This window comes from Staurois parvus, unplaced genomic scaffold (assembly GCF_062004578.1).
Source record: "Staurois parvus isolate SC_StPar_1 unplaced genomic scaffold, SC_StPar_1.0 ptg000307l, whole genome shotgun sequence".
In the NCBI taxonomy this organism is placed as follows: Eukaryota; Metazoa; Chordata; class Amphibia; order Anura; family Ranidae; genus Staurois; species Staurois parvus.
The window spans coordinates 1180010-1206806 of NW_028318103.1; the positions used below are offsets into that span (position 1 = coordinate 1180010).

General features: G+C 45.1%; 1 protein-coding gene across 4 annotated transcripts in view; it reads left to right on the plus strand.

Moving 5' to 3' along the window:
- Positions 1 to 26797, plus strand: part of ALDH18A1 (aldehyde dehydrogenase 18 family member A1) — a 68435-nt gene that overhangs the window by 33272 nt on the left and 8366 nt on the right. For all 4 annotated transcript variants that reach the window (XM_089683372.1, XM_089683377.1, XM_089683375.1 and 1 more), the window contains exons 7-15: positions 876 to 966; positions 5101 to 5225; positions 5403 to 5547; positions 10434 to 10507; positions 12556 to 12655; positions 14232 to 14452; positions 16157 to 16294; positions 22660 to 22855; positions 23674 to 23795. In XM_089683372.1, coding sequence (XP_089539498.1) covers positions 876 to 966; positions 5101 to 5225; positions 5403 to 5547; positions 10434 to 10507; positions 12556 to 12655; positions 14232 to 14452; positions 16157 to 16294; positions 22660 to 22855; positions 23674 to 23795 — 1212 coding nt within the window. The remainder of the gene's footprint in view (positions 1 to 875; positions 967 to 5100; positions 5226 to 5402; positions 5548 to 10433; positions 10508 to 12555; positions 12656 to 14231; positions 14453 to 16156; positions 16295 to 22659; positions 22856 to 23673; positions 23796 to 26797) is intronic.

A 26797-nucleotide genomic window follows, 5' to 3' on the forward strand; every position in this document is an offset into this window, starting at 1 on the left:
AAAATAAGGATGGGTGCTACTCAAACCCCTCCTGAGGAGTCCTGTGAGAACATTGTGGTGCCAATGGCCTCAGCCGTTGCTACGGCCACTCCCTTCTAACGCGTTTCGTCCCACCATTAGGAGGCTTGGTCACAGAGGCCTCTATGACCAAGCCCCCTATGGGCATGGCCGGAATGACGGCTAAGGCCATTGGCACGACCGTGTTCTCACAGGGCTCCTCGGGACGGGTTTCAGCCACGTCCATCCTCCTTTTCTGCACACTGCCTAAGTCCTGGTATAATTTGGGATGCTGCTCCCCTCTTCCTTGCTGGTGAGGTGATTGTGTCCTTTCCAGCCTCGAGTGGCGCCAAATGCTTGCTACATAGCCTAATACAGCACATAGGAAGATTGGACAAAGTACTGCATGCACTTTGTCCAATGTGATCTGAACACATTAAGGAAGTCTCAATTAAATTTTTTTTATTAAACCTCATGATTTATTTTTTTTTTGCTTTCCAAGGCTCAGTGTGGGACAAGGTCTTATGTATGTATATTGGGTCATTCCACCAGCTAGACCTGGACCCTGCATCCAATGTGACATCACTGAGTCTTCCTGCACTACATAACATGCTGCTCGCTTGCTTACTTTGCTGTATTTTTCTTGACATATACTAATCATTCAAATCCAGATCTCTTCTTTCATGTAGAACAGGAATCTCCAAACTATGGCCCTCCTGGTGTTGAGGAACTGCAAGTACCAGGAGGCTTTGCAAGACTCGCAGAGGCATGAATGGACTTGTAGTACTTCAACAGCTGGAGGGCCATAGTTTGGAGACCCCTGATCTAGAACCATGGTGTACGATGTTCTCTCCTCCTGACCTTCCATATCTCCACAGGTGATCAGCATAAAGGATAATGACAGCTTGGCTGCTCGGCTGGCTGTTGAGATGAAAGCAGACTTGATCATCGTTCTTTCAGATGTGGAAGGTAGTGATAAATGGTTGTTCTCTCTGCCAGCAATTAGGACTGAACTAGTTCAACTGCGTTCTCTGCATGTTGTTGGGAGTGTCCAGAGCTTGCTCAATCAATACTTTCTAGGTTTTCTTAGAGCCAGGTCATAAACTGTCTGGGGTAAGGACTATAAATTAGGCAATGACGCATAAATGGGATGATGTAATTTTTCAATTAAATGTTCATTTTTTCATTTAAATGCAAAATAGCCTCTTCTGGGACAGACTTTTGTGGGTTTTAGATGGGAGTGAAGTAGAAGCTAATCTGCTGTGACTGAAAGCTAGCCATACATGGTTAGGATTTCATTAAAAATGGTCATTTTTTTTCAATTTTTGAATGGTTAATGAGAACATTTTGATCATTTATGAACATTGTGATAAGAAAAATCCCCAAATGTAATTGGGGTTTCCGGTTTGAAAAATCATTCTTTCTGTGATGCACATGTGCTAGGTGAGGTAGGACGCTTTTATCACAAATGTTAATTTCTTTCATATATGAGATGTGCTAGAGTCACATGCATAAACATTACATCGCCCCTATGCATTCCGAAATCAAACATTAAAATTCAAACCATTGGGCATGACCATCAAATGAAATTTTTAGAGCTTTCTACTGAAATTTGTCATTTACCGTATTTTTCGCACCATAAGACGCACTTTTTTCCCCCCAAAAAAGGGGGGAAAATGTCAGTGTGTCTTATGGAGCGAATATGGAGCGGCCGGTCCGGTATTTCCACTGCCGCCGTGTCAGAATACCGGGCCGGCCGCTCAGCTCTACAGCAAGACCTTATAGAGATGACTGCTGACCTTTGGGGAGGTGGGGAGCGGGTACCTGAATTTGACAGATACCCGCTCCCACTTCCGTGGAGTTGTTCTTTCATCTTACCCGTTCCTCTATCTAGCGGCGCGGTCTTCCCGGCTTCTGTAGTGTGGGCATGACAGCCGGGTGCCAAGTGCGCATGCGCAGGAAGCGGTGCTTTTTGTGAATGGTAAGGCGGCACCTGGGACACATGACAGATCCCAGAAGCCGCCGGACCAATCACAAAGCGCAAGTGCTTCTCGCTCATGCGCACTGGGCACCCGGCTGTCATGCCGAGCGCCATTACAGAAGCCGGGAAGACAGAGCGCGGCTGGATAGAGGAACAGGTAAGATGAAAGAACAACTCCGCGGAAGTGGGAGCGGGTATCTGTCAAATTCAGGTACCCGCTCCCCCCCCTCCCCAAAGGTCAGCAGTCATCCCCTGTACTATCCACAGTCTCTGGTCATCCCTGTACTGTCCGCAGTCTCTGGTCATCCCTGTGCTGTCCGCAGTCTCTGGTCATCCCTGTGCTGTCCGCAGTCTCTGGTCATCCCTGTGCTGTCCGCAGTCTCTGGTCATCCCTGTGCTGTCCGCAGTCTCTGGTCATCCCTGTGCTGTCCGCAGTCTCTGGTCATCCCTGTGCTGTCCGCAGTCTCTGGTCATCTCTGTGCTGTCCGCAGTCTCTGGTCATCCCTGTGCTGTCCGCAGTCTCTGGTCATCCCTGTGCTGTCCGCAGTCTCTGGTCATCCCTGTACTGTGTCCGCAGTCTCTGGTCATCCCTGTACTGTGTCCGCAGTCTCTGGTCATCCCTGTACTGTGTCCGCAGTCTCTGGTCATCCCTGTACTGTGTCCGCAGTCTCTGGTCATCCCTGTACTGTGTCCGCAGTCTCTGGTCATCCCTGTACTGTGTCCGCAGTCTCTGGTCATCCCTGTACTGTGTCCGCAGTCTCTGGTCATCCCTGTACTGTGTCCGCAGTCTCTGGTCATCCCTGTACTGTGTCCGCAGTCTCTGGTCATCCCTGTACTGTGTCCGCAGTCTCTGGTCATCCCTGTACTGTGTCCGCAGTCTCTGGTCATCCCTGTACTGTGTCCGCAGTCTCTGGTCATCCCTGTACTGTGTCCGCAGTCTCTGGTCATCCCTGTACTGTGTCCGCAGTCTCTGGTCATCCCTGTGCTGTCCGCAGTCTCTGGTCATCCCCTGCACTGTGTCCGCAGTCTCTGGTCATCCCTGCACTGTGTCCGCAGTCTCTGGTCATCCCCTGCACTGTGTCCGCAGTCTCTGGTCATCTCCTGTACTATGTCCGCAGTCTCTGGTCATCTCCTGTACTATGTCCGCAGTCTCTGGTCATCTCCTGTACTATGTCCGCAGTCTCTGGTCATCTCCTGTACTGTGTCCGCAGTCTCTGGTCATCTCCTGTACTGTGTCCGCAGTCTCTGGTCATCTCCTGTACTGTGTCCGCAGTCTCTGGTCATCTCCTGTACTGTGTCCGCAGTCTCTGGTCATCTCCTGTACTGTGTCCGCAGTCTCTGGTCATCTCCTGTACTATGTCCGCAGTCTCTGGTCATCTCCTGTACTATGTCCGCAGTCTCTGGTCATCTCCTGTACTGTGTCCGCAGTCTCTGGTCATCTCCTGTACTGTGGCCGCAGTCTCTGGTCATCTCCTGTACTGTGGCCGCAGTCTCTGGTCATCCCCTGAACTGTGTCCGCAGTCCCTGGTCATCTCCTGTACTGTGTCCGCAGTCCCTGGTCATCTCCTGTACTATGTCTGCAGTCCATTAGTTCAGAATTTTTTTTCCTGTTTTCTGCCTCTAAAACCTAGGTGCGTCTTATGGTCAGGTGCGTCTTATGGAGCGAAAAATACGGTGTATTATCGCATGCTCTGACCAATACTTTTTCAGAATTTCTATACGAACATTTGAAAATAATTCTCCTTGGCTTGCTTAGAGTAGTAGTAAAATTTCAGAAGTTTTTTAGTTTAAGCGGTTGTAAAGACTCAAGGTTTGTTTTACCTTCGTGCATTCTATGCAAACATTCAACCAGTATGCCTCGCACCGTTGTGTGTCTCTACCTCTGAGCTGTACAAATGTGCTGTATCAAGAAGAAATGCGTAGGCTGACTCTGTTGACCTCCTATTAAAATTTCTGTTGTATGGTCATCTTAACCCCTTGACGCCGACGTGACACAAATATGCGGCCTCACGGAACTGGGCTTTTTTCCGTGGGGCTGCATATTTACGTACTTGTATTTGTGCTGGAAATGCGCCGCACAGCGTGCTCCCAGCGCACAGACTGCGATATCACTGAGAGCCTCGGGACCCGGGACTCCCGATTCCGTGTCACATGAACGCTGTGAGCCTCTGATTGGCTATCATAGTGATCAGTCACTGTACAGCCCGGACCCCTTGTTTTTTTTTTCTCTCTCTCTGTGAATGGAGAAGAGAGATACATTGTATCTCTCTAACTCCTGGCATAGAGAAAAAAATGTTTGTAAAAAAAAAAAGATAAATATTAAAAAATAAAATACCTAAGGTTTGAGCTAGTTCGGTGCCAAGGTTAGTGTTTTGGGTCAAGGTCAAAAGGCTGGGGTCAAAGGTCAGGATTTTTAATAATAAAAAAAAAAAATTGGTGTCAATGTCAGTGTGTTTTAGGTTAAAAAAAACAAAAAACAAAATGTGCACTATTGTTTCTGGGCTGTACTACGGGTACAAGCAGCAAATAACATACACATATATGGTATCTCTGCGATCGTCAAGAGCTGGAGAATTTATTTGGGGTTGTTCTTTGGTGGTAGGTTATGGTAGTAAAAAGAAACACACAGCTAAATAAAAAGAATGATTTTATTTTTACTATTTTGGACCAGTTTTCCTTTGATAATAAAAAAAAAAAATCTGGAGATATCCATTACCATTTACCACCAAATGAAATCCCAATTTGTCCTGGGAAAAACACGGTATAATCCACCTGGTTGTACAAAGTAGTTGTTATGATATGTACGGTTTTACTAACGCGTGTCACGGTTGCAAAATTGTGTTTAGGCATTTAGATTTGTTTTACCCTTAGGCCTGAAGGGGTTAAGGACAGTACTTTCTGAATCATAGACTTGTTACAAGCATGCAACAAGTAAAGTGAATGATCGGTATACTTTGGGCAGCGATCACTGAGCCAGAGGGTTAACATAACAGCCAAGCAATTAGGATTATTAGGAATTAGCAGTGGTAGCCCCAATCTTTCTTACATGGCAGCCACCCTTCAGGATCTCTATGCTGGAACACATTGCATGATAAATGATTGCTTTCACTTTCTGTTTTTAGGCCTTTTTGACAGCCCCCCAGGGTCAGATGATGCCAAACTCATCGACATATTTTACCCAGGAGATCAGCAGTCTGTGACATTTGGAAATAAATCAAGAGTTGGTATGGGAGGCATGGAGGCAAAGGTATGGCCTATTCATTTTTTCCTTTTATCAGTTTTTGAAAAGCGCCTATATGCACATGTGTAATAAATGCTCATTGTTATGCACTGAGAAGTAAGACAACTCAAAGTAATAACATTTTTAATTTCACATGCTTACCTGCTCGTTTTTATATACAAGTAGACTGTAACCTTTCTTTAGGTCAAAGCCGCTTTGTGGGCCCTTCAAGGTGGCACCTCGGTGGTGATAGCCAATGGCACTCATCCTAAAATATCTGGTCATGTGATCACAGACATCGTGGAAGGAAAGAAAGTAGGCACTTTCTTTTCCGAAGTGAAACCAGCTGGTGAGTTGAAAAACTAAATGATTCACAATTGGGGCTCAGCAGATCCAGGCCTCAGTCCTTTCAAATAATAAAGGTGTGTTGTGGCAGGTTATTATCCTTTTAAATATAGAAAATTGCATTTGTTATGCCATATACTGTTATGATTGGGCATGTTTTTGCTGTGTGTGTATGCATATGTGTGTGTATATGTATGTATGGTATGTATGTATGTGTGTGTATGTATGTGTGTGTGTGTGTGTGTATATGTATATATATATATATATATATATATATATTTATTTTAGGTAAAGGTTTTCCACTTGCTTCCTTTCCCTTATATCTCAAACTTAAAATCTATCTAGAATAGGTAAAGTGTTTTCTTCCTGCTTTCTTCCCTTCATCTCTGACTATGTTCTTTCTGGGTAAAATGTGTCAGCTCATCAGGGACTGTCTGGTATCGTCTAGAATAATAGTTTTACTAATGCTGGTGCAGCCAGCTGCTCTTTTGTTGCTTGTGTTAATGCTGGCTGTACTGTACAATATGAAATAATAGTTGATAAAGTTCTTATTGTATCTTATACATCAGGGATATTGTATTAAAATTCATGGCGGTCCGATCATTAAAAGTTTCATCCAGCAGAGGTCCGAGTCTCCCCCCACCTCACATCAGTCCCTCTCCCCTTCACATTAGTGTACTCTGTCACCCCTTTACCTAAATCCCAGTCCCCTTTACAGCCCCCCCTTACTTGCATCTCAGTCCCCTTCCTTGCACCCAAGTCCTTTTCACAGCCCCCCCTTACTTGCACCCGAATCCCTTTCACAGCCCCCCCTTACTTGCACCCGAGTCCCTTTCACAGCCCCCCCTTACTTGCACCCGAGTCCCTTTCACAGCCCCCCCTTGCACCCGAGTCCCTTTCGCAGCCCCCCTTACTTGCACCCTAGTCCCCTTTACAGCCCCCCCCCCTTCCTTGCACCCCAGTCCTCACAATCCCCCCTTCCTTGCTCCCCAGTCCACTTCACAGTCCCACTTCTTTGCACCCCAGTCCCCTTAGTCCCCCTTTTTTGCACCCCAGTCCCCTTTACAGCCCCTTACTTACATCTGTCCCCTTTACAACCCCCCTTGCTTGCACTCCAGTCTGTTTCACAGCCTCCCTTCCTTGTACTCCAGTTCACTTCAGAGCCCCCCTTCCTTGTACCCCAGTCCTCTTTACAACCTTACTTGCATCTCAGTCCATTAGAAGTCCGGTCAAAAGCTAGCAAAACTCAACCTGACTACCCCGCCTCCAAGCTAAACCCTGTTGTAAGTTCCCTGTAACAGAAAGATGTGTATATTTAACTAATCTAAGGGTGCTCCAGTCCAGTCACATGATCAGATCCCAATGCCAGCTTCAGGGGAGAGGAGGAACAGTGGAAAAAGGATGCCCCATAGTAAGTCTATGGGTGAAATCACTACTGTTGTCACTGCTCTCTCCTCTGCCCAGAGATCACGTGACTGGACCAGACTGCCCTTATATTTGGTAAGTATACACATCTTCTCTTTATGGGATAGTTAGCATAGGGCTTAGGATGGGGGTGGGAGTAGATTTAAGTTTTTAGTTTGCTTATGACTGGATTTCCACTTTAATATGTTACCAACTATACTCAATCCATGCTTATGAAGTAGTATGGTGCCACATCCCTTGACATGGTACAAAATAAAAGAAAATGGATGTGAATTTTCAGGCACCATAAAGACATTCATACAACACACATAAAACAACGTTTATTGTACAAAAGCTATTGAAATCAGATTGACAATCATCATAAATCACACATTCATTGAATGAGAAAATTCTGTTTGTCAAAATCAATCCACAATGGGTGATACAAGGCCCCTAAATATGAACACTAATCTGACGCGTTTCAACTTGTATCTGTCTTCAGGGGGTTGATATATATGAACGCTACAAATAATATAACAGCAATAGAAACCGTTTCAAATAAACATCTCCGTTTTGCCCAAAACAAATAATACATTTGGGGAAAATTTCCATATACACTTGGAGAAACCATAATTTACCCTCTTGCCGTCTGCCTGCTGTTTATAAACGGCAGGGCGGTGGTAGTCCAGGGGCGGGTTGCCGTTCATAAACAGCACCCGCCTTTTCTAGCTGTGCGCGCTCCCTGGGAGCGAACAGCACCGCGATCCAGTGCCCGCTGTGTCCTCCGGACACAGTGAAACACCGATCGTCGGACGGGACCTCTGTACGAGGTCCCGATCATGTGATCACTGATTGGCCAATCAGTGATCACATGCAAAGTAGTAAGCAAGATGTCACTTGTGACATCATTGCTTACTACGTGTGAAATCTGTGAATGATCACAGAGGTCACATGGTACAAGGCTATTCACAACAGCCTTGTACCATGTGACAAGCTGTGACCAATCACAGCTCACTCAGTACTTCTCAATGACTGTAAGAATGCAGACAGAGAGAAAGAGAAATGATTGCTTTTACATCCTATATGGGTGTAAAAGCAATCGGTGTAAAAAAAAAAAAAAAAAAATCATCACCCCCCACAAGTAGTACAGTGTCACCATGCTAGGGTGACAGTATGTAAAAAAAAAAAAAAAATATAAAAATGTAAAAAAAAAGTTTAAAAATTATAATTTTTGGTTATAAACTAATTTGGATTTTTTTTGTTAAAAAAATAACGGAATAAATTTTGGGCAAGATTTATGATGAAATATTATTTATTCGCGAAATTTTATTTAAAAAAACACACTTTTTCAAAATTTTTGGACTTTTTCATTTACATAGTGAAAAAAAAAAAAAATCCCAGTGGTGAAAAGCGTCTGGACAGGAAGTGGTTAAATGGCAGCTTCCATGAATGCAGTCATAACATGGGCCCACACAGCAGATCAGAGCAAACACAAGGGATGCAAAGGATTGGCACATGTGGCTGAGTTAGGAGGGAGCAAAACATAAAAAATAATATATATCTCTTTTTTTTTTTTTTTTTTTTTTAAGTTTTTGTTTTGTTCTCTCCTAACTCTGCCACTCTATATCATCAATGCTCTGCAGCAGTTGAAACTCATCAGTGGGATGTTCAAATTTAGAGGCCTTGTATCACCCCATGTGGCTTGACGATTTTGACAATTGTCATGGAATTTTCATGCAATGTGTGATTTATAATTTTCAATCTGTTTTTAGTAACTTTTGTACAATAAAAGTGAATTGTTTTATGTTTTCCTTGTTTCCACTTTAATGTATTATTACAGATCTATAATTACATTGATTACATAGCTGCATTAATTTGTCTTTGGTATGTCTTGAATTCAGCCTTAACCAATTCATGTCCGGACACTTTCACCCCCTTCCTGCCCAGGCCAATTTTCAGCTTTCAGTGCTATCACACTTTGAATGACAATTGTGCGGTCATGCAACACTGTACCCATATGACTTTTTTAGCATTTTTTTGAAACAGAAAATTTTATTTTGGTGGTATTTATTCACCACTGGGATTTTTATTTTTTTGCTATATAAATTAAAAGTCCAAAAATTTTGAAAAAGGGTTTTTCCTATAAAATTATGCAAAAAAAACTTTCTTCATACATCTTGGCCAAAATGTATTAAGTTATCTTTTTAGTTAAAAAAAAAAAAAAAATAACCCAAATTAGTGTACAACTGAAAATTTATAATTTTTCAAAAAAATGTTTTTTTACATTTTTATTTGTATAATTTTAATTTTCTTTTTCCTTTTAACATACTGTCACCCTACCAGTACAGTGTCACCATAGTGACACTGTCCTACTTGTGGGGGGTGATGATTTTTTTTTTTTTTTTACACTGATTGCCATAAAGGCTGTAAAAGCAATCATTTCTCCTCTCTGGCTGTCCATTGAGAAATACTGTGTGAGCTGCGATTGGTCACAGCTTGTCACATGGTACAGGGCTGTTGTGAATAGCCTTGTACCATGTGACCTCTGTGATCATTCACAGATTTCACACATGGTAAGCAATGATGTCAGAAGTGACATCTTGCTTACTACTATTCCTGTGATCACTGATTGGCCAATCTGTGATCACATGATCGGGACCTCACACAGAGGTCTCATACAGCAATCTGTTCCGCTTCCGGAGGACCGGATCGCGGTGCTGCGTGCTTCCACGGCGCGCGCACAAGCAGGGAAGCGGGGAGGATGTTTATAAACGGCCACCCACCCCTGCACTGCTCCTGTCCAGCTGTTTATATACATGGGCCGGATGGGAAGTGGTTAAAAGAACTGTTGGGGTAATAATTTTGTAGACTTCTATTGCTGACTTGTATTTGAATGTGTGTCTAATGGGGCTTTCATCCTTTTCTTTGCTGCACTACCTTAGGAGATATTGACCCGGACAATATATTACACATCCTGATACTTGATATGCACATGCTGGTCCTGTGCCAGTGAGTCTGTAAGTAGTGATCAGGGGTAGATGGTGAATTTGGATGACAGTTTTGAATTTACATTAACATCAGTGGTATGTTGATGATACCCCTGTGGGACATCCAGGGGGTAGGTTGATAGTTTCCACACACCGAAATGTTACTACAGTAGCCTTGGGTTGAGAAGGGAATATTTGAATCTGAAATTGAAGCACCACACCAAAATGTTAGAATCTGAAATGGAAGTTTTTAAGTGTAGTAATACATCAAGGTTCAGCATTTGGTTTAATCAGCCAATCTCAACAAGCCCTGATGAAGGGGGTGATGTTTGGTTCCTGACTTGCGTTGGTTGGTGCTCATTTTCTGTTTGGCATCAATGCCATTTCAGACCTGAACATCTTGCTGCAGCGTTTTTCAATTCCAGATCCAAATAACAGCAAATAGTGAAGCATAGGTGAGGGTCGTTTTTTAACGACTGCCTTTTGTTGTATTTTCTAGGACCTACTGTGGAGCAGCAGGCTGAGATGGCTCGGACTGGTGGTAGGAACTTGTCTACTCTGCAGCCAGAACAGGTGTGTAGAACATTACTCCAACTGGTAGGCAACCTCCAGGTCTGGAAGTGGGGATAAAGAATAGAAGCATTATTCTCTTGGTACTCAATATAACTGTACCTTTAATGTAGAACTAAAGCCAACATTTCATAATTTTGGACAGTGCAGTTAGTTATAACTACTGTCAGTTTTTTTTTTTTTTTTTTTTGCCATCTGTGTCCCATTGGGGAGATTTGACTTCACTTCCTGTCCTATAGCCAAAACAAGAAGTAAGAGGAAATCTTTCCAAATTGAGGAAATCCTGTCCTGGTCTGGCACCAGAACTCCGTATTGGAAGATTTCTCTGTATTACTGTTCTGGTGACAACCCAAATTTTGGGGTTTCCTTTCACTTTCAATAATGGTATACAGGACAAATAGAAAGGATAAATCTTCCTAATGGGGGCAAAAACTGCTATAAAAACCTGACGGATGTTCTAATCCTTCTCCACAATGTCCAAAACTAAAAAAAATAAAGTTTTGTTATTAGTTATACTTTAATTATTGAATGCTAAACATTTCCTGTCTTATTGTTAGCTAAACATTTCTGTGTGTAATGTAGTTCCTGGATAGCTAGCTTAGTAAAGTTTTGTGGTTTGAATTGCAGCTCCTGTATCTATTTGGCAGGTAGAACTGTCAAGCCACTATTGGCACTCAGGACTGGTTCACACCTCATTTCCCCTGTTATGGGTGCCTTTCTGCATACATGTTTACATGCGTTTTGTTTTTATTTCCCTAATTTTAATTAGGAACATGCGCTTTTCTGTGTTTTTGATGTGTTTTGCAGTGTTCCATACAGAACATAACTGCAGCACATTCTACTTCTGTTGACTGCACTGGAACACACTGCGTTGGTGTAAACTTGGACCACTGGGAGGAATAGTACCCCATTGTAGGTGTCATTACGAGAAATGGTGCCCTATTGTTGGCGTCATTGGCAGAAATGGCGCCCAATTGTTTGTGTCATTGGCAGAAATGGCGCCCAATTGTTTGTGTCATTGGCAGAAATGGCGCCCCATTGTTTGTGTCATTGGCAGAAATGGCGCCCCATTGTTTGTGTCATTGGCAGAAATGGCGCCCCATTGTTTGTGTCATTGGCAGAAATGGCGCCCCATTGTTTGTGTCATTGGCAGAAATGGCGCCCCATTGTTTGTGTCATTGGCAGAAATGGCGCCCCATTGTTTGTGTCATTGGCAGAAATGGCGCCCCATTGTTTGCGTCATTGGCAGAAATGGCGCCCCATTGTTTGCGTCATTGGCAGAAATGGCGCCCCATTGTTTGCGTCATTGGCAGAAATGGCGCCCCATTGTTGGCGTCATTGGCAGAAATGGCGCCCAATTGTTTTTGTCATTGGCAGAAATGGTGGCCCATTGTTGGTGTCATTGGCAGAAATGGCGCCCAATTGTTTGTGTCATTGGCAGAAATGGCGCCCCATTTTTGGCGTCATTGGCAGAAATGGCGCCCCATTTTTGGCGTCATTGGCAGAAATGGCGCCCCATTGTTGGCGTCATTGGCAGAAATGGCGCCCCATTGTTGGCGTCATTGGCAGAAATGGCGCCCCATTGTTGGCGTCATTGGCAGCAATGGCGCCCCATCGTTGGCGTCATTGGCAGCAATGGCGCCCCATCGTTGGCGTCATTGGCAGCAATGGCGCCCCATCGTTGGCGTCATTGGCAGCAATGGCGCCCCATCGTTGGCGTCAGTGGGAGCAATAGTACCTCATTGTTGGTATCAGTGGACAGAATGCTGTCCCATTGTTTGTGTCAGTAGGGAGGAACAGTGCCCCAAGGGCTGGATAAAGGCATAGCAATCCACATCCGGAGAACACTGGGCTATAACATAGCAAGGGCAGGGAAGATCCCTTATCATGGTATAGCATGCAAAATGCAGCAGTTGAAACAAGATTGAAATGTGGATATAAAATGTTCTCATGTCAGATCAGTGAATCCTTTCTAGTTCATTGCGTGATCAGTGATGATTCTTTATCACAGGTATCTTACAACTCTATATAAAATTGTGTTTTCACGACAGAGAGCAGAAGTCATTTATCGTCTGGCCGATTTACTGACCGATCACAGAGATGAGATTTTGGCTGCTAATAGGAAGGACATGGAAAAAGCTGAGGACAAAGGTAAAGTACTAGAGTATAGTGGTTCTAATTGCCCTCCACGTCATAGAAATGATCACTTGGGTAGTTAGATTGCGTTTGAAACTAGAGATAAGCTAATTTCCGAACCAGAAGGTCAACTGTCATCCCAGGTCCAATGAGCTGCAGACCCCTGACTTTTTACATGGCAGCTGCTTGTCGAGGAATTCTCCACTATTCCCCATATTGACCTAATATGGCCTAAATTATGTCATTGGCGTAATATGCCCATGTGGCCGTATTAAAGTGGTTGGAAACCTCAGACAATAAATATTAACAAAGTTTATTCCTCTATAGTGTGTACCCGTCTCAATCCAGAGCACTAAGTGCCATTTCTGTCTGCTGCTTCATTCCTCTGTTATCAGCATGAATCACTTCTGACAAGTTTTCCTGACACCAAAAGATAAATGGTGACCGGAGAGGGAGCACCAAGGGATTGAAAGCCTCAGCTCTGTTCCTGTGTGCTGTGTGAAGGGGATGTGTCTCTTCCCACCGGTCATCTCTCAGATCTCTCCTCACTGATCTCTGCAGAATGTAACATCAACTCTCCTTCCTCTTTTTTCTGAACTCTGACAAGTTTTATAAATTATAATAGAAAAGAGAAGCGTAAAAATAAGAAGGTACAACTTTTGTAGGAGGATTTGTTTCATCTGTGTATCACCTGAGGCCAGTCACTTCAATGGGCATATGTAAGGGTTTACAACCACATGATGTCAAAAGCATCCCATGCTGCTTTGCACACATTCGCAGTGCAGGCAATTCCCTGCTTGCTGCTCATTGGACCAGGAACTGACACCCAGGTGTGGACCTGAACCTGGTTCTGAACAAATGCAACGTCGCTATTTATAACGAAAGCCAGAAATGTTTGTTTTTCCCACATTGTAGAAGATTTAACCCACATTGGGTGCACACATGAGAGCTATACATGGGCTATTTATCAGCAAAGAATATTTTTAAAGCTTGAAACCTAACTCCATGTTTACTTAAAATTGTTTGGGCCATGGCCTGTGTACTGATCTCGTAACAAAATGAACTTGCATCTTTTTTCAGGAATAAAGCCTAGTACACACTATTAAAAAAATCAGTTGAAATGATCTGTATTTGGAACAATCGTTCAATTTTCTGTTGGTTAGTACACTGCTTTCAAGAGCCAATATGAATTAAGACAAACATTTCCAGAGGGATCTGTCGGAATTTATTTTTTTGTTTATCCTAACGATTGAATAGGATTGAATAATCCAACCTATAAAAATTGACTGAGCAAGTCCGCGACTGATCAGAAAAAAAAGTGACCATAGGTTAGACCGTAGCTACATATGTGGGAAGTTGTGTTCTGTCGTATGAGAATTGTCATACCATATAGTCACTCTTGTTATCAATATGGGACTAGAATTAAAAAAAAAAAAAAAATGAACAATGCTTCTCCCGATTTTCGTAGTGTATACAAGGCTTTAGTGAGTCTAGGATTATCAGCTTAGAGATGATCCTAAAGGTATTCTTTATTGGGCACACAATTCCCCTTGTCTGTAACCCAAGAATGCTTTTCCTTTTATTTTTTCAGGAAGACTGGCCCCTCCACTCTTGAAACGGTTGAGCTTGTCCACAGCCAAGTTAAACAGTCTTGCCATTGGACTCAGGCAGATAGCTGCCTCATCCCAAGACAGTGTGGGGCGTGTCATTCGTAGAACACGAATCGCCAAGGAGCTGGAGTTGGAGCAAGTGACGGTACCAATCGGAGTCCTGCTGGTGATTTTCGAGTCTCGACCAGACTGTCTTCCACAGGTATGGTAGTGTTGAGAAATTATTATGTGGTTAAATGGGCTAATAGAGTACTACAGAAATGTGGTTAGCATTGACCACCATTGTCCCTTTTTTTTAGTGTTTTGAGTGTTGGCTGTACTTCTAAAGCTGATTTCCAGGAATTCAGCCACTTTGTAAACAGTGAAGGCACACTATGTTTTAAACCCAATGAGGTGCATGACCTCTCCTGGGCTCATCTCGATTACTTGCTGTGCCAAAGACACTCCAGGATCTGAGTGGAGAGAACCACACAGATTAGCTGTGCCCAGCCCTCCCCTCTACTGTCCATTTATAGAAGCCTTTGTATTTTGTGAATGCGTTCAATACCAAGGCTTCTGTGATTGGGCTGGAGGAGGGGAGGGGCAGGCATAGCAGCTGCAGTCACTCTACTGTTGAAGGTACAGAGACCAGAAACCTCAGCAACAAGCTCCCGGAACTACAGCAGTAGCCAGTCTTGTCAGGGAAGTATAAACCTGTCAGGTGTAAATAATAGAGCTAAGTCCAGAAGATGTCATGCACCTCATTGGACCTAACTCATAGTGTACTTTCACTTTTTACAAAGGAGCTGAATTCCTGGACTTCAGCTTTAAATATCACCACATCTGCCTCCCATAAACTTTTCTGCATCCCTGTTTTACACTTGATTGGCCTTTATTCTGTTTTTGGACTCTGAGAGCCACCAGAGCCCATACATGGCTAATACGGCCAGTCAAAGGCATCACTGGATAAGGTTCAGCATCATTCTTTAAGATGACTTGGTAGTTACCTGCAATTGGGAAGGGGGGGGGGGGTCATGATTCTTCTTCTGACCCTATACCATGATGGCAGATGTTGTGTTATAACACCACACAGGTTTTCAGTGTATTAAACCAAGAGTCTCATTTATTGTTTTAATACATTTTAGCAGCTATGTATGGCTTTAAAGGTATTGTACACTTTCAAATGTTTTGGTTGTTTTAACTAGGTATTAGTGTAGTTATATTCCTTGTGTCGTTTGTTAGCCTTACCTTATAATGATGGGCTCTCTGCAGTTTGTAGTGTCGTGGATAATCAATTCCTCTATGTCCATGTATTGCTGTAGTTAGCCTGTTCCTATTTTCTAAAGGGGTAGGCAATGTCTTGTGTGTAACTCACCATTTCCTCTGTGTTGCATCACAGATATCGCAGTGCAAGTGATAGGAAAACTGCATAGTTAATGGCTCTGCCTGTTTGTGGCTGTGTCAGGTCCAATTACTGTGCAGCTCTCACCTGCAGAGCACTAGGCTGACGGCACCAAGGATTGTGGAATATGTAGCTTCTTCACAGGAAGTGTCAGTTCTCAGATTAGACCGACAGAGCTCATGCATTAAGTTGTTCAATGCCGTGCCTCATGTTTGAACACAAACTGAAACTTCTGCCACCAGAATATGAAGATTTACTCTGCTATAAGCAGTGCATACTGAGCAACAAATGGCACCATGAAACTACATGATCATTGGACATCTTATGGAGGTAAAAAACACAAACTGCAGGTAGGAAGATTAGAATGCCTATAAGATCTCACCTCACCTCTGTGGGTCCTTCTCAGTTCTGCCATTTATTCCAAGGCTGTTTACTGTTCACAGTTTAGAAAGATTTAAACTGTCTTCTTTTTTTCTGATAGGCTGTGCTGTCAGTGGTTGACCTTTGTTTTGCCTTCCTTGTCAGGTTTCAGCCCTAGCTATCGCCAGTGGCAATGGTCTTCTTCTAAAAGGAGGAAAAGAGGCTTCTAACAGCAACCAGACTCTGTACCGTCTCACCCAGGAGGCTCTCTCACTGCATGGAGTCAAGGATGCAGTCCAACTGGTATGTACTGAGCTCCTGTGTTTCCTCTAGGAGACCAATTACTTACTGGATAACTTGGAAGAATGTTTATATATTATAGAAATGCAAGAAAGAGAAGACTGAAGAGTAGATAAAATAGCAATGGGCACTGTTTACATTCAAGAAAATGTTGGCTTAAAGGAGGCTTTCTGTAGATCAGGGGTCTCTGTACTTTCTAAACAAAGGGCCAGTTTACTGTCCTTCAGACTTTGAGAGAACAGGCTGTGGCCAGTGTGACTAGAAAATTCTGTGGTGCCAATATGTGTACACAGTGCCCCATCATTGATCTTAGTGGGAGTAGTATTGCCCCTTTGTTCATATCAGTGGAAGGAACAGTACCCCATCATTGGTCTCTGTTGGAAGGAACAGTGCCCCATCATTGGTCTCTGTTGGAAGGAACAGTGCCCCATCATTGGTCTCTGTTGGAAGGAACAGTGCCCCATCATTGGTCTCTGTTGGAAGGAACAGTGCCCCATCATTGGTGTCAGTTGAAAGGAACAGTGCCCCATCATTGGTGTCAGTTGAAAGGAACAGTGCCCCATCATTGGTGTCAGTTGAAAGGAACAGTGCCCCATCATTGGTGTCAGTTGAAAGGAACAGTGCCCCATCATTGGTGTCAGTTGAAAGGAACAGTGCCCCATCATTGGTGTCAGTTGAAAGGAACAGTGCCCCATCATTGGTGTCAGTTGAAAGGAACAGTGCCCCATCATTGGTGTCAGTTGAAAGGAACAGTGCCCCATCATTGGTGTCAGTTGAAAGGAACAGTGCCCCATCATTGGTGTCAGTTGAAAGGAACAGTGCCCCATCATTGGTGTCTGTTGGAAGGAACAGTGCCCCATCATTGGTGTCTGTTGGAAGGAACAGTGCCCCATCATTGGTCTCTGTTGGAAGGAACAGTGCCCCATCATTGGTCTCTGTTGGAAGGAACAGTGCCCCATCATTGGTCTCTGTTGGAAGGAACAGTGCCCCATCATTGGTCTCTGTTGGAAGGAACAGTGCCCCATCATTGGTCTCTGTTGGAAGGAACAGTGCCCCATCATTGGTATCTCTTGAAAGGAGCAGTGCCCCATCATTGGTGTCAGTTGGAAGGAACAGTGCCCCATCATTGGTGTCTGTTGGAAGGAACAGTGCCCCATCATTGGTGTCTGTTGGAAGGAACAGTGCCCCATCATTGGTGTCTGTTGGAAGGAACAGTGCCCCATCATTGGTGTCTGTTGGAAGGAACAGTGCCCCATCATTGGTGTCTGTTGGAAGGAACAGTGCCCCATCATTGGTGTCTGTTGGAAGGAACAGTGCCCCATCATTGGTGTCTGTTGGAAGGAACAGTGCCCCATCATTGGTGTCTGTTGGAAGGAACAGTGCCCCATCATTGGTGTCTGTTGGAAGGAACAGTGCCCCATCATTGGTGTCTGTTGGAAGGAACAGTGCCCCATCATTGGTGTCTGTTGGAAGGAACAGTGCCCCATCATTGGTGTCTGTTGGAAGGAACAGTGCCCCATCATTGGTGTCTGTTGGAAGGAACAGTGCCCCATCATTGGTGTCTGTTGGAAGGAACAGTGCCCCATCATTGGTGTCTGTTGGAAGGAACAGTGCCCCATCATTGGTGTCTGTTGGAAGGAACAGTGCCCCATCATTGGTATCTCTTGAAAGGAGCAGTGCCCCATCATTGGTGTCAGTTGAAAGGAACAGTGCCCCATCATTGGTGTCTGTTGGAAGGAACAGTGCCCCATCATTGGTGTCTGTTGGAAGGAACAGTGCCCCATCATTGGTGTCTGTTGGAAGGAACAGTGCCCCATCATTGGTGTCTGTTGGAAGGAACAGTGCCCCATCATTGGTGTCTGTTGGAAGGAACAGTGCCCCATCATTGGTGTCTGTTGGAAGGAACAGTGCCCCATCATTGGTGTCTGTTGGAAGGAACAGTGCCCCATCATTGGTGTCTGTTGGAAGGAACAGTGCCCCATCATTGGTGTCTGTTGGAAGGAACAGTGCCCCATCATTGGTGTCTGTTGGAAGAAACAGTGCCCCATCATTGGTACCTGTTGGAAGGAACACTGCCCCATCATTGGTGTCTGTTGGAAGAAACAGTGCCCCATCATTGGTGTCTGTTGGAAGAAACAGTGCCCCATCATTGGTGTCTGTTGGAAGAAACAGTGCCCCATCATTGGTACCTGTTAGAAGGAACAGTGCCCCCCCCCATATCACTGGTGTCTGTTGGAAGGAACAGCCCCCCCCCCCATAATTGGTGTCTGGATGGAATAGCCCCCCCCCCCCCCCATCCTGGTGTCTATTGGAAGGAATAGCCCCCCCCCCCCCATCGTGGTGTCTGTTGGAAGGAACAGTGCCCCATCATTGGTGTCAGTTGAAAGGAACAGTGCCCCATCATTGGTGTCAGTTGAAAGGAACAGTGCCCCATCATTGGTGTCAGTTGAAAGGAACAGTGCCCCATCATTGGTGTCAGTTGAAAGGAACAGTGCCCCATCATTGGTGTCAGTTGAAAGGAACAGTGCCCCATCATTGGTGTCAGTTGAAAGGAACAGTGCCCCATCATTGGTGTCAGTTGAAAGGAACAGTGCCCCATCATTGGTGTCAGTTGAAAGGAACAGTGCCCCATCATTGGTGTCAGTTGAAAGGAACAGTGCCCCATCATTGGTCTCTGTTGGAAGGAACAGTGCCCCATCATTGGTCTCTGTTGGAAGGAACAGTGCCCCATCATTGGTCTCTGTTGGAAGGAACAGTGCCCCATCATTGGTCTCTGTTGGAAGGAACAGTGCCCCATCATTGGTCTCTGTTGGAAGGAACAGTGCCCCATCATTGGTCTCTGTTGGAAGGAACAGTGCCCCATCATTGGTCTCTGTTGGAAGGAACAGTGCCCCATCATTGGTATCTGTTGAAAGGAGCAGTGCCCCATCATTGGTGTCAGTTGAAAGGAACAGTGCCCCATCATTGGTGTCAGTTGAAAGGAACAGTGCCCCATCATTGGTGTCTGTTGGAAGGAACAGTGCCCCATCATTGGTGTCTGTTGGAAGGAACAGTGCCCCATCATTGGTGTCTGTTGGAAGGAACAGTGCCCCATCATTGGTGTCTGTTGGAAGGAACAGTGCCCCATCATTGGTGTCTGTTGGAAGGAACAGTGCCCCATCATTGGTGTCTGTTGGAAGGAACAGTGCCCCATCATTGGTGTCTGTTGGAAGGAACAGTGCCCCATCATTGGTGTCTGTTGGAAGGAACAGTGCCCCATCATTGGTGTCTGTTGGAAGGAACAGTGCCCCATCATTGGTGTCTGTTGGAAGGAACAGTGCCCCATCATTGGTGTCTGTTGGAAGGAACAGTGCCCCATCATTGGTGTCTGTTGGAAGGAACAGTGCCCCATCATTGGTGTCTGTTGGAAGGAACAGTGCCCCATCATTGGTGTCTGTTGGAAGGAACAGTGCCCCATCATTGGTGTCTGTTGGAAGGAACAGTGCCCCATCATTGGTGTCTGTTGGAAGGAACAGTGCCCCATCATTGGTGTCTGTTGGAAGGAACAGTGCCCCATCATTGGTGTCTGTTGGAAGGAACAGTGCCCCATCATTGGTGTCTGTTGGAAGGAACAGTGCCCCATCATTGGTGTCTGTTGGAAGGAACAGTGCCCCATCATTGGTGTCTGTTGGAAGGAACAGTGCCCCATCATTGGTGTCTGTTGGAAGGAACAGTGCCCCATCATTGGTGTCTGTTGGAAGGAACAGTGCCCCATCATTGGTGTCTGTTGGAAGGAACAGTGCCCCATCATTGGTGTCTGTTGGAAGGAACAGTGCCCCATCATTGGTGTCTGTTGGAAGGAACAGTGCCCCATCATTGGTGTCTGTTGGAAGGAACAGTGCCCCATCATTGGTGTCTGTTGGAAGGAACAGTGCCCCATCATTGGTGTCTGTTGGAAGGAACAGTGCCCCATCATTGGTGTCTGTTGGAAGGAACAGTGCCCCATCATTGGTGTCTGTTGGAAGGAACAGTGCCCCATCATTGGTGTCTGTTGGAAGGAACAGTGCCCCATCATTGGTGTCTGTTGGAAGGAACAGTGCCCCATCATTGGTGTCTGTTGGAAGGAACAGTGCCCCATCATTGGTGTCTGTTGGAAGGAACAGTGCCCCATCATTGGTGTCTGTTGGAAGGAACAGTGCCCCATCATTGGTGTCTGTTGGAAGGAACAGTGCCCCATCATTGGTGTCTGTTGGAAGGAACAGTGCCCCATCATTGGTGTCTGTTGGAAGGAACAGTGCCCCATCATTGGTGTCTGTTGGAAGGAACAGTGCCCCATCATTGGTGTCTGTTGGAAGGAACAGTGCCCCATCATTGGTGTCTGTTGGAAGGAACAGTGCCCCATCATTGGTGTCTGTTGGAAGGAACAGTGCCCCATCATTGGTGTCTGTTGGAAGGAACAGTGCCCCATCATTGGTGTCTGTTGGAAGGAACAGTGCCCCATCATTGGTGTCTGTTGGAAGGAACAGTGCCCCATCATTGGTGTCTGTTGGAAGGAACAGTGCCCCATCATTGGTGTCTGTTGGAAGGAACAGTGCCCCATCATTGGTGTCTGTTGGAAGGAACAGTGCCCCATCATTGGTGTCTGTTGGAAGGAACAGTGCCCCATCATTGGTGTCTGTTGGAAGGAACAGTGCCCCATCATTGGTGTCTGTTGGAAGGAACAGTGCCCCATCATTGGTGTCTGTTGGAAGGAACAGTGCCCCATCATTGGTGTCTGTTGGAAGGAACAGTGCCCCATCATTGGTGTCTGTTGGAAGGAACAGTGCCCCATCATTGGTGTCTGTTGGAAGAAACAGTGCCCCATCATTGGTGTCTGTTGGAAGAAACAGTGCCCCATCATTGGTGTCTGTTGGAAGAAACAGTGCCCCATCATTGGTGTCTGTTGGAAGAAACAGTGCCCCATCATTGGTGTCTGTTGGAAGAAACAGTGCCCCATCATTGGTGTCTGTTGGAAGAAACAGTGCCCCATCATTGGTGTCTGTTGGAAGAAACAGTGCCCCATCATTGGTGTCTGTTGGAAGAAACAGTGCCCCATCATTGGTGTCTGTTGGAAGAAACAGTGCCCCATCATTGGTGTCTGTTGGAAGAAACAGTGCCCCATCATTGGTGTCTGTTGGAAGAAACAGTGCCCCATCATTGGTGTCTGTTGGAAGAAACAGTGCCCCATCATTGGTGTCTGTTGGAAGAAACAGTGCCCCATCATTGGTGTCTGTTGGAAGAAACAGTGCCCCATCATTGGTGTCTGTTGGAAGAAACAGTGCCCCATCATTGGTGTCTGTTGGAAGAAACAGTGCCCCATCATTGGTGTCTGTTGGAAGAAACAGTGCCCCATCATTGGTGTCTGTTGGAAGAAACAGTGCCCCATCATTGGTGTCTGTTGGAAGAAACAGTGCCCCATCATTGGTGTCTGTTGGAAGAAACAGTGCCCCATCATTGGTGTCTGTTGGAAGAAACAGTGCCCCATCATTGGTGTCTGTTGGAAGAAACAGTGCCCCATCATTGGTGTCTGTTGGAAGAAACAGTGCCCCATCATTGGTGTCTGTTGGAAGAAACAGTGCCCCATCATTGGTGTCTGTTGGAAGAAACAGTGCCCCATCATTGGTGTCTGTTGGAAGGAACAGCCCCCCCCCCCCATAATTGGTGTCTGGATGGAATAGCCCCCCCCCATCCTGGTGTCTATTGGAAGGAATAGCGCCCCCCCCCATCGTGGTGTCTGTTGGAAGGAATAGTGCCCCGTCGGTGTCTGTTGGAAGCAGTAGTGCCCCGTCGTTGGTGTCTGCTGGAAGCAATAGTGCCCCGTCGTTGGTGTCTGTTGGAAGCAATATTGCCCCGTTGTTGGTGTCTGTTGGAAGGAATAGCCCCCCCCCCCCCCCATCGTTGGTTTCTGTTGGAAGGAATAGGCCCCCCCCAATCGTTAGTCTGTTTGAAGGAATAGTGCCCTATCATTGGTGTCTGTTGGAAGCAATAGTGCCCCATCATTGGTGTCTTTTGGAAGGAATAGCACCCCCCCCCCCCCCATCGTTGGTGTCAGTGAGAGAAATAGGGCCAGATAGTGGCATGCAAAGGGCCACAGTTTGGAGACCACTGCTGTAGTCCATGACTATCAACCTACACATGAAAATATTACATGTAATGTGTTAAAATTTTGTCTTTTGGTAACATGATTACTGGACAGATTGGGTAAATTTAGACCTAATTTGAAAATTTAGACCAGTAATTTGAAACCCCCTAGGCTGATGGGCATCGCCTGGTAAGATTTGGCATTATGCGATGAAGAATTGTGTAAATTTGTCCCAAGAGAGGCTAGTGACGTGTCTTTCAATTTCTAGGTGAACACCAGAGAAGAGGTTGAAGATTTGTGCCGATTAAACAAGCTGATTGACCTGATCATTCCCCGGGGATCCTCACAGCTGGTCAGAGACATCCAGAAAGCAGCTAAGAGCATCCCTGTCATGGGGCACAGTGAGGGAATATGTCATGTCTATGTGGACAGTGAGGCGAGTGTGGAGAAAGTTACAAGAATTGGTAAGTGAGCATTGCAAAGACTTTCTTGGGAGATGTTAAGTCTAGAGAGTTACCTTCCATTGACATTTCCAGGACTTCAACAATCTTTGCATTGCTGACAACATTTGCCACTCTGGTTCATCCTGTTCCTTATATCTCCATAGTCGTTCTGCCAATCTTTTGATGTCATTTTCAACAGCATTCAGCCTCTTTACCCTTTACTGTTCCACACATCTTTTCTTAATATAGACTGCTAAAAAAAATATTTGTTCGTTTCTAGATTATATCGTTCGAATATGGTCAAACCATTGGATTGAGGTTTTTAAACCTCTCTGTCCTGATCTGGTTGGTTGTATGTTCTATGATTTTTCTACAAGATTTTCCCTTGCAGGTTCTCAAACAACTCTCTTCAGGGCGCATGCCTGTGCACTTTATATATACAGTATTCTCTATAAATGTAATGCTTGCTGTAAGAAGATTAACCCCTTGACGCCGACCACACGCAAATATGTGGCCTCTCGGCTTCTGGGCCTTGATGCCGAGTGGCCGCATATTTGTGTGCAATTTGAAAATACGTATGTGCTGAGAGCGCATGACCTGCTCGCCCCCAGCACTTGTGTCCGCAACTCCCGGAAAGGTCCCAATCTCCCCTTTCGATCGGGACTGTTTCCAATCATGTGACGGTGAATCACGGCAGTCACGTGACCCTAAAACCCCGCCTCCTGGCTTCTGAAACTCTTAAAGGGCCGGGAGGTGCCGGCGCCAAGAGGTTAACACTGCATTGATTTTCTTGTCATATATCCAGTTATTTAATTGCTTTTGTTATCATTGGGCCCTAGTGAGAGATTCAAAGTGTGAATACCCAGCTGCTTGCAATGCCATGGAGACCCTGTTGATTCACAGAGATATCCTGAGGACTCCACTGTTTGACCAGATCATTGACATGTTGAGAGTGGAGCAGGTAATATGTACTGTCTGTAAATGTTCAGCTTTTTAGATGGTTTATGGAGGTCACCTGATCCAAACAATAAAGACCTATAGTTGCACACTTGTATTTGATAGATTGTGTGACTTAAAGAGGGTACATGGTGCGTTTGTATGCAGTGCATTCATAAATATTCAGACCCCCTTCACTTTTTACAGTGTTATGTTGCAGCCTGATACTACAGTTATTTAAATTCATTTTTTTCCCTCATCAATGTACACTCAGTACCCCTTAATGACAAAGTGAAAACAGAATTTTAAAAATGTTTGTGAATTTATTATAAAGAAAAAAACAGAAATATCACATGTACTTAAAGCAGAGCTCCACCCAAAAGGGGAAGTTCCACTTTAACCCTTTGTCCCCGCTTCCCATTAAGGATTGGCACCTTTGGGGAGTGAGGGAGAGGGGGTACCCGAAATTGACAGATACCCGCTCCCACTTCCACTGTGATTGCCTACGTAATCGGAAGTCGTCCCCCCCTCCCCCCCCCCCTCCCTCCCTGTAATCTTCTGGGACACATAACAGGTCCCAGAAGACTACGGGGCCATTCACAAAGCGCTGCAATTCTCGCACATGTGCACTGGGCACCCGGCTGTGCAAAGCCGCAAGCTGTCACAGCCGGATGCCCACACTGAAGATGCCGGCGCCAGGGAGAGAAAACACCTGGTGAAACGAGCCGTGCTGAGGACACCGCTGGACCGAGGGACAGGTAAGTATCTGTATTTTAAAATTCAGCAGCTACAGTTTTTTGTAGCTGCTGACTTTTATTTTTCAGACCCTTTATTCAGTACTTTATTCAGTACTTTATTCAGTACTTTGTTGAAACAACTATGGCAGCAATTACAGTGTCGAGTCTTTTTGGGTATGACATGACAAGCTTTGCACACCTGGATTGGGGGATATTCTGCCATTCCTTGCAAGCTCAGTCAGGTTGGATGGAGACCATCTGTGGACCGCTATTTTCAGGTCTCTCCAGAGATATTCAGTAGAGTTCAAGTCAGGGATCTGGCTGGGCCACTCTTGGACATTTAAAGAGTTGTCTCTAAGCCACTCCTGTGTTGTCCTTGCTGTGTGCTTAAGATTGTTCTCATGTTGGAAGGTGAATCATTGGCCCAGTCTGTGGTCCTGAGGGTTGTGGAACAGGTCTTCATTGAGGATATCTCTGCACTTTGCTTTCCCCCTGACCAGTCTCCCAGTCCCTGATGCTGAAAAAACACCCCCACAGCATGATGCTGCCACTGCCATGCCTCACTGTTGGGATGATATTGGGCAGGTGATGAGCAGTTCCTGGTTTCCACCAGACATAATGTTTAGGATTGAAGCCAATCAGTTCAATCTTGGTTTCATCACACCAGAGAATCTTGTTCATCAGTCTGAGACTCCTTCAGGTGCTTTTGTTGAAAACCTCCAAATAGACTTTCATGCCACGCTGCCCTAAAGCCCAGGTTGTTGGAGGGCTGCAGTGATGGTTGTCCTTCTGGAACTATGTCCCATCACCACACAGGATCTCTGGAGCTCAAAGTGATCATCAGATTTTTGGTCACCTCTTTCTAAGGTCCTTTTCCCCCAATTTTTCCATTTGGCCAGGCGACCAGCACCTGGAAAAGTCCTGGTTGTGCCAAACTTCCATTTGAGAATTATGGCGGCCACTGTGCTCTTGGGAATTTTCAGTGCAGCACAGTTTATTTTGTAGCCTTCCCCAGATCTCTGCCTTGCAATAATCCTGTCTCTGAGCTTTGCAGACTGTTCCTTTGACCTCATGACTTTTGCTCTGATACAGTATGCATTGTCATCTGTGAGACCTTTTTATAAAGAGGTGTCTGCCTACCCAAATCATGTCCAAACAGTTGAATTTACCACAGGTGAACTCCAATCGAGGTGAAAAAGCATTTCATCAATGATCAAGAGAAATGGAGGCACCCGGGCTAAATTTTTAAGGACAAGTTTCTTTTGGACAAAAATAATACATGCACATTTTTGCAATAATTGCGTTTAATATTTTTGTCCAAAGGAGCCTGTAAAGCATTGCACCAGCGATTAGTAGATTGCTGATGCCATGCAGGTCTCCTGCAGACCTGTCAGAATATCTGCTTGCTGTATGGGATGTACTGTAAAGCAGATATACTGACAGGAAGCTTCAATGAACTACCATGGCGCTCCACAGCACTGTGAAAACTACAAGCCGACAGCCGCTAAGGTTGCTGGGACTTGTAGGCACTCATTCACTGAACACTGTGAATGAATGACACGGCTGTGTGGGTGGTGCTCCACACGGCCGCAATGTTTTCAAATCTGACAGTACGGGAAGAAGTCTCCCCGTACTATCTGTCGGAGGGAGGGGGTGGGTACAGGTGCAGCTGTGGGAACATGTTACATGTTCCACCATAAAAACGTGTAGAACATGTAACATGTTCCAAAGGTGAACTTATCCTTTAAGTCTTGTAGCAAAGGGTCTGAATACTTATGCCAATGTGATATTTCAGGGGTTTTTTACTTTTTTCATTCATTGGCAAACATTTCTAAAGTTATGTTCTCACTTTGTCATTATGGGGTACTGAGTGTAAATTGAGAAAAAAATGAATTTAAACAACTGTAGTATCAGGCTGCAACATAACAAAATTGAAAAAAAGGGGTGCGTGAAAACTTTATGAATGCTCTGTGTATTTTCCTTGTAGTATTTCTTTGCTTAAAATACATTTTTAAAGTTATATATGTTGCTTTCAAATGTGAATTCTATGTTTACTAGTTACAGGTGGCCAGTTGCTCATACCACAGCTGTACTGCAGGATAAAGCAGTATTAAAACCCAAAAGCCGACATTTATGATATTGCAACCTACCAATTCTTAGATGTGATGGCTGCATTAGTTTTATTTTGTAGGCTTTCGTTCCTTTATTTTCATCTGGTGGTCCAGCCAGTAAGTCTATTGTAGTGTGTTTTTTTTTTTTTTTTAACAGAACACGCTCTCCTGCAAATGTC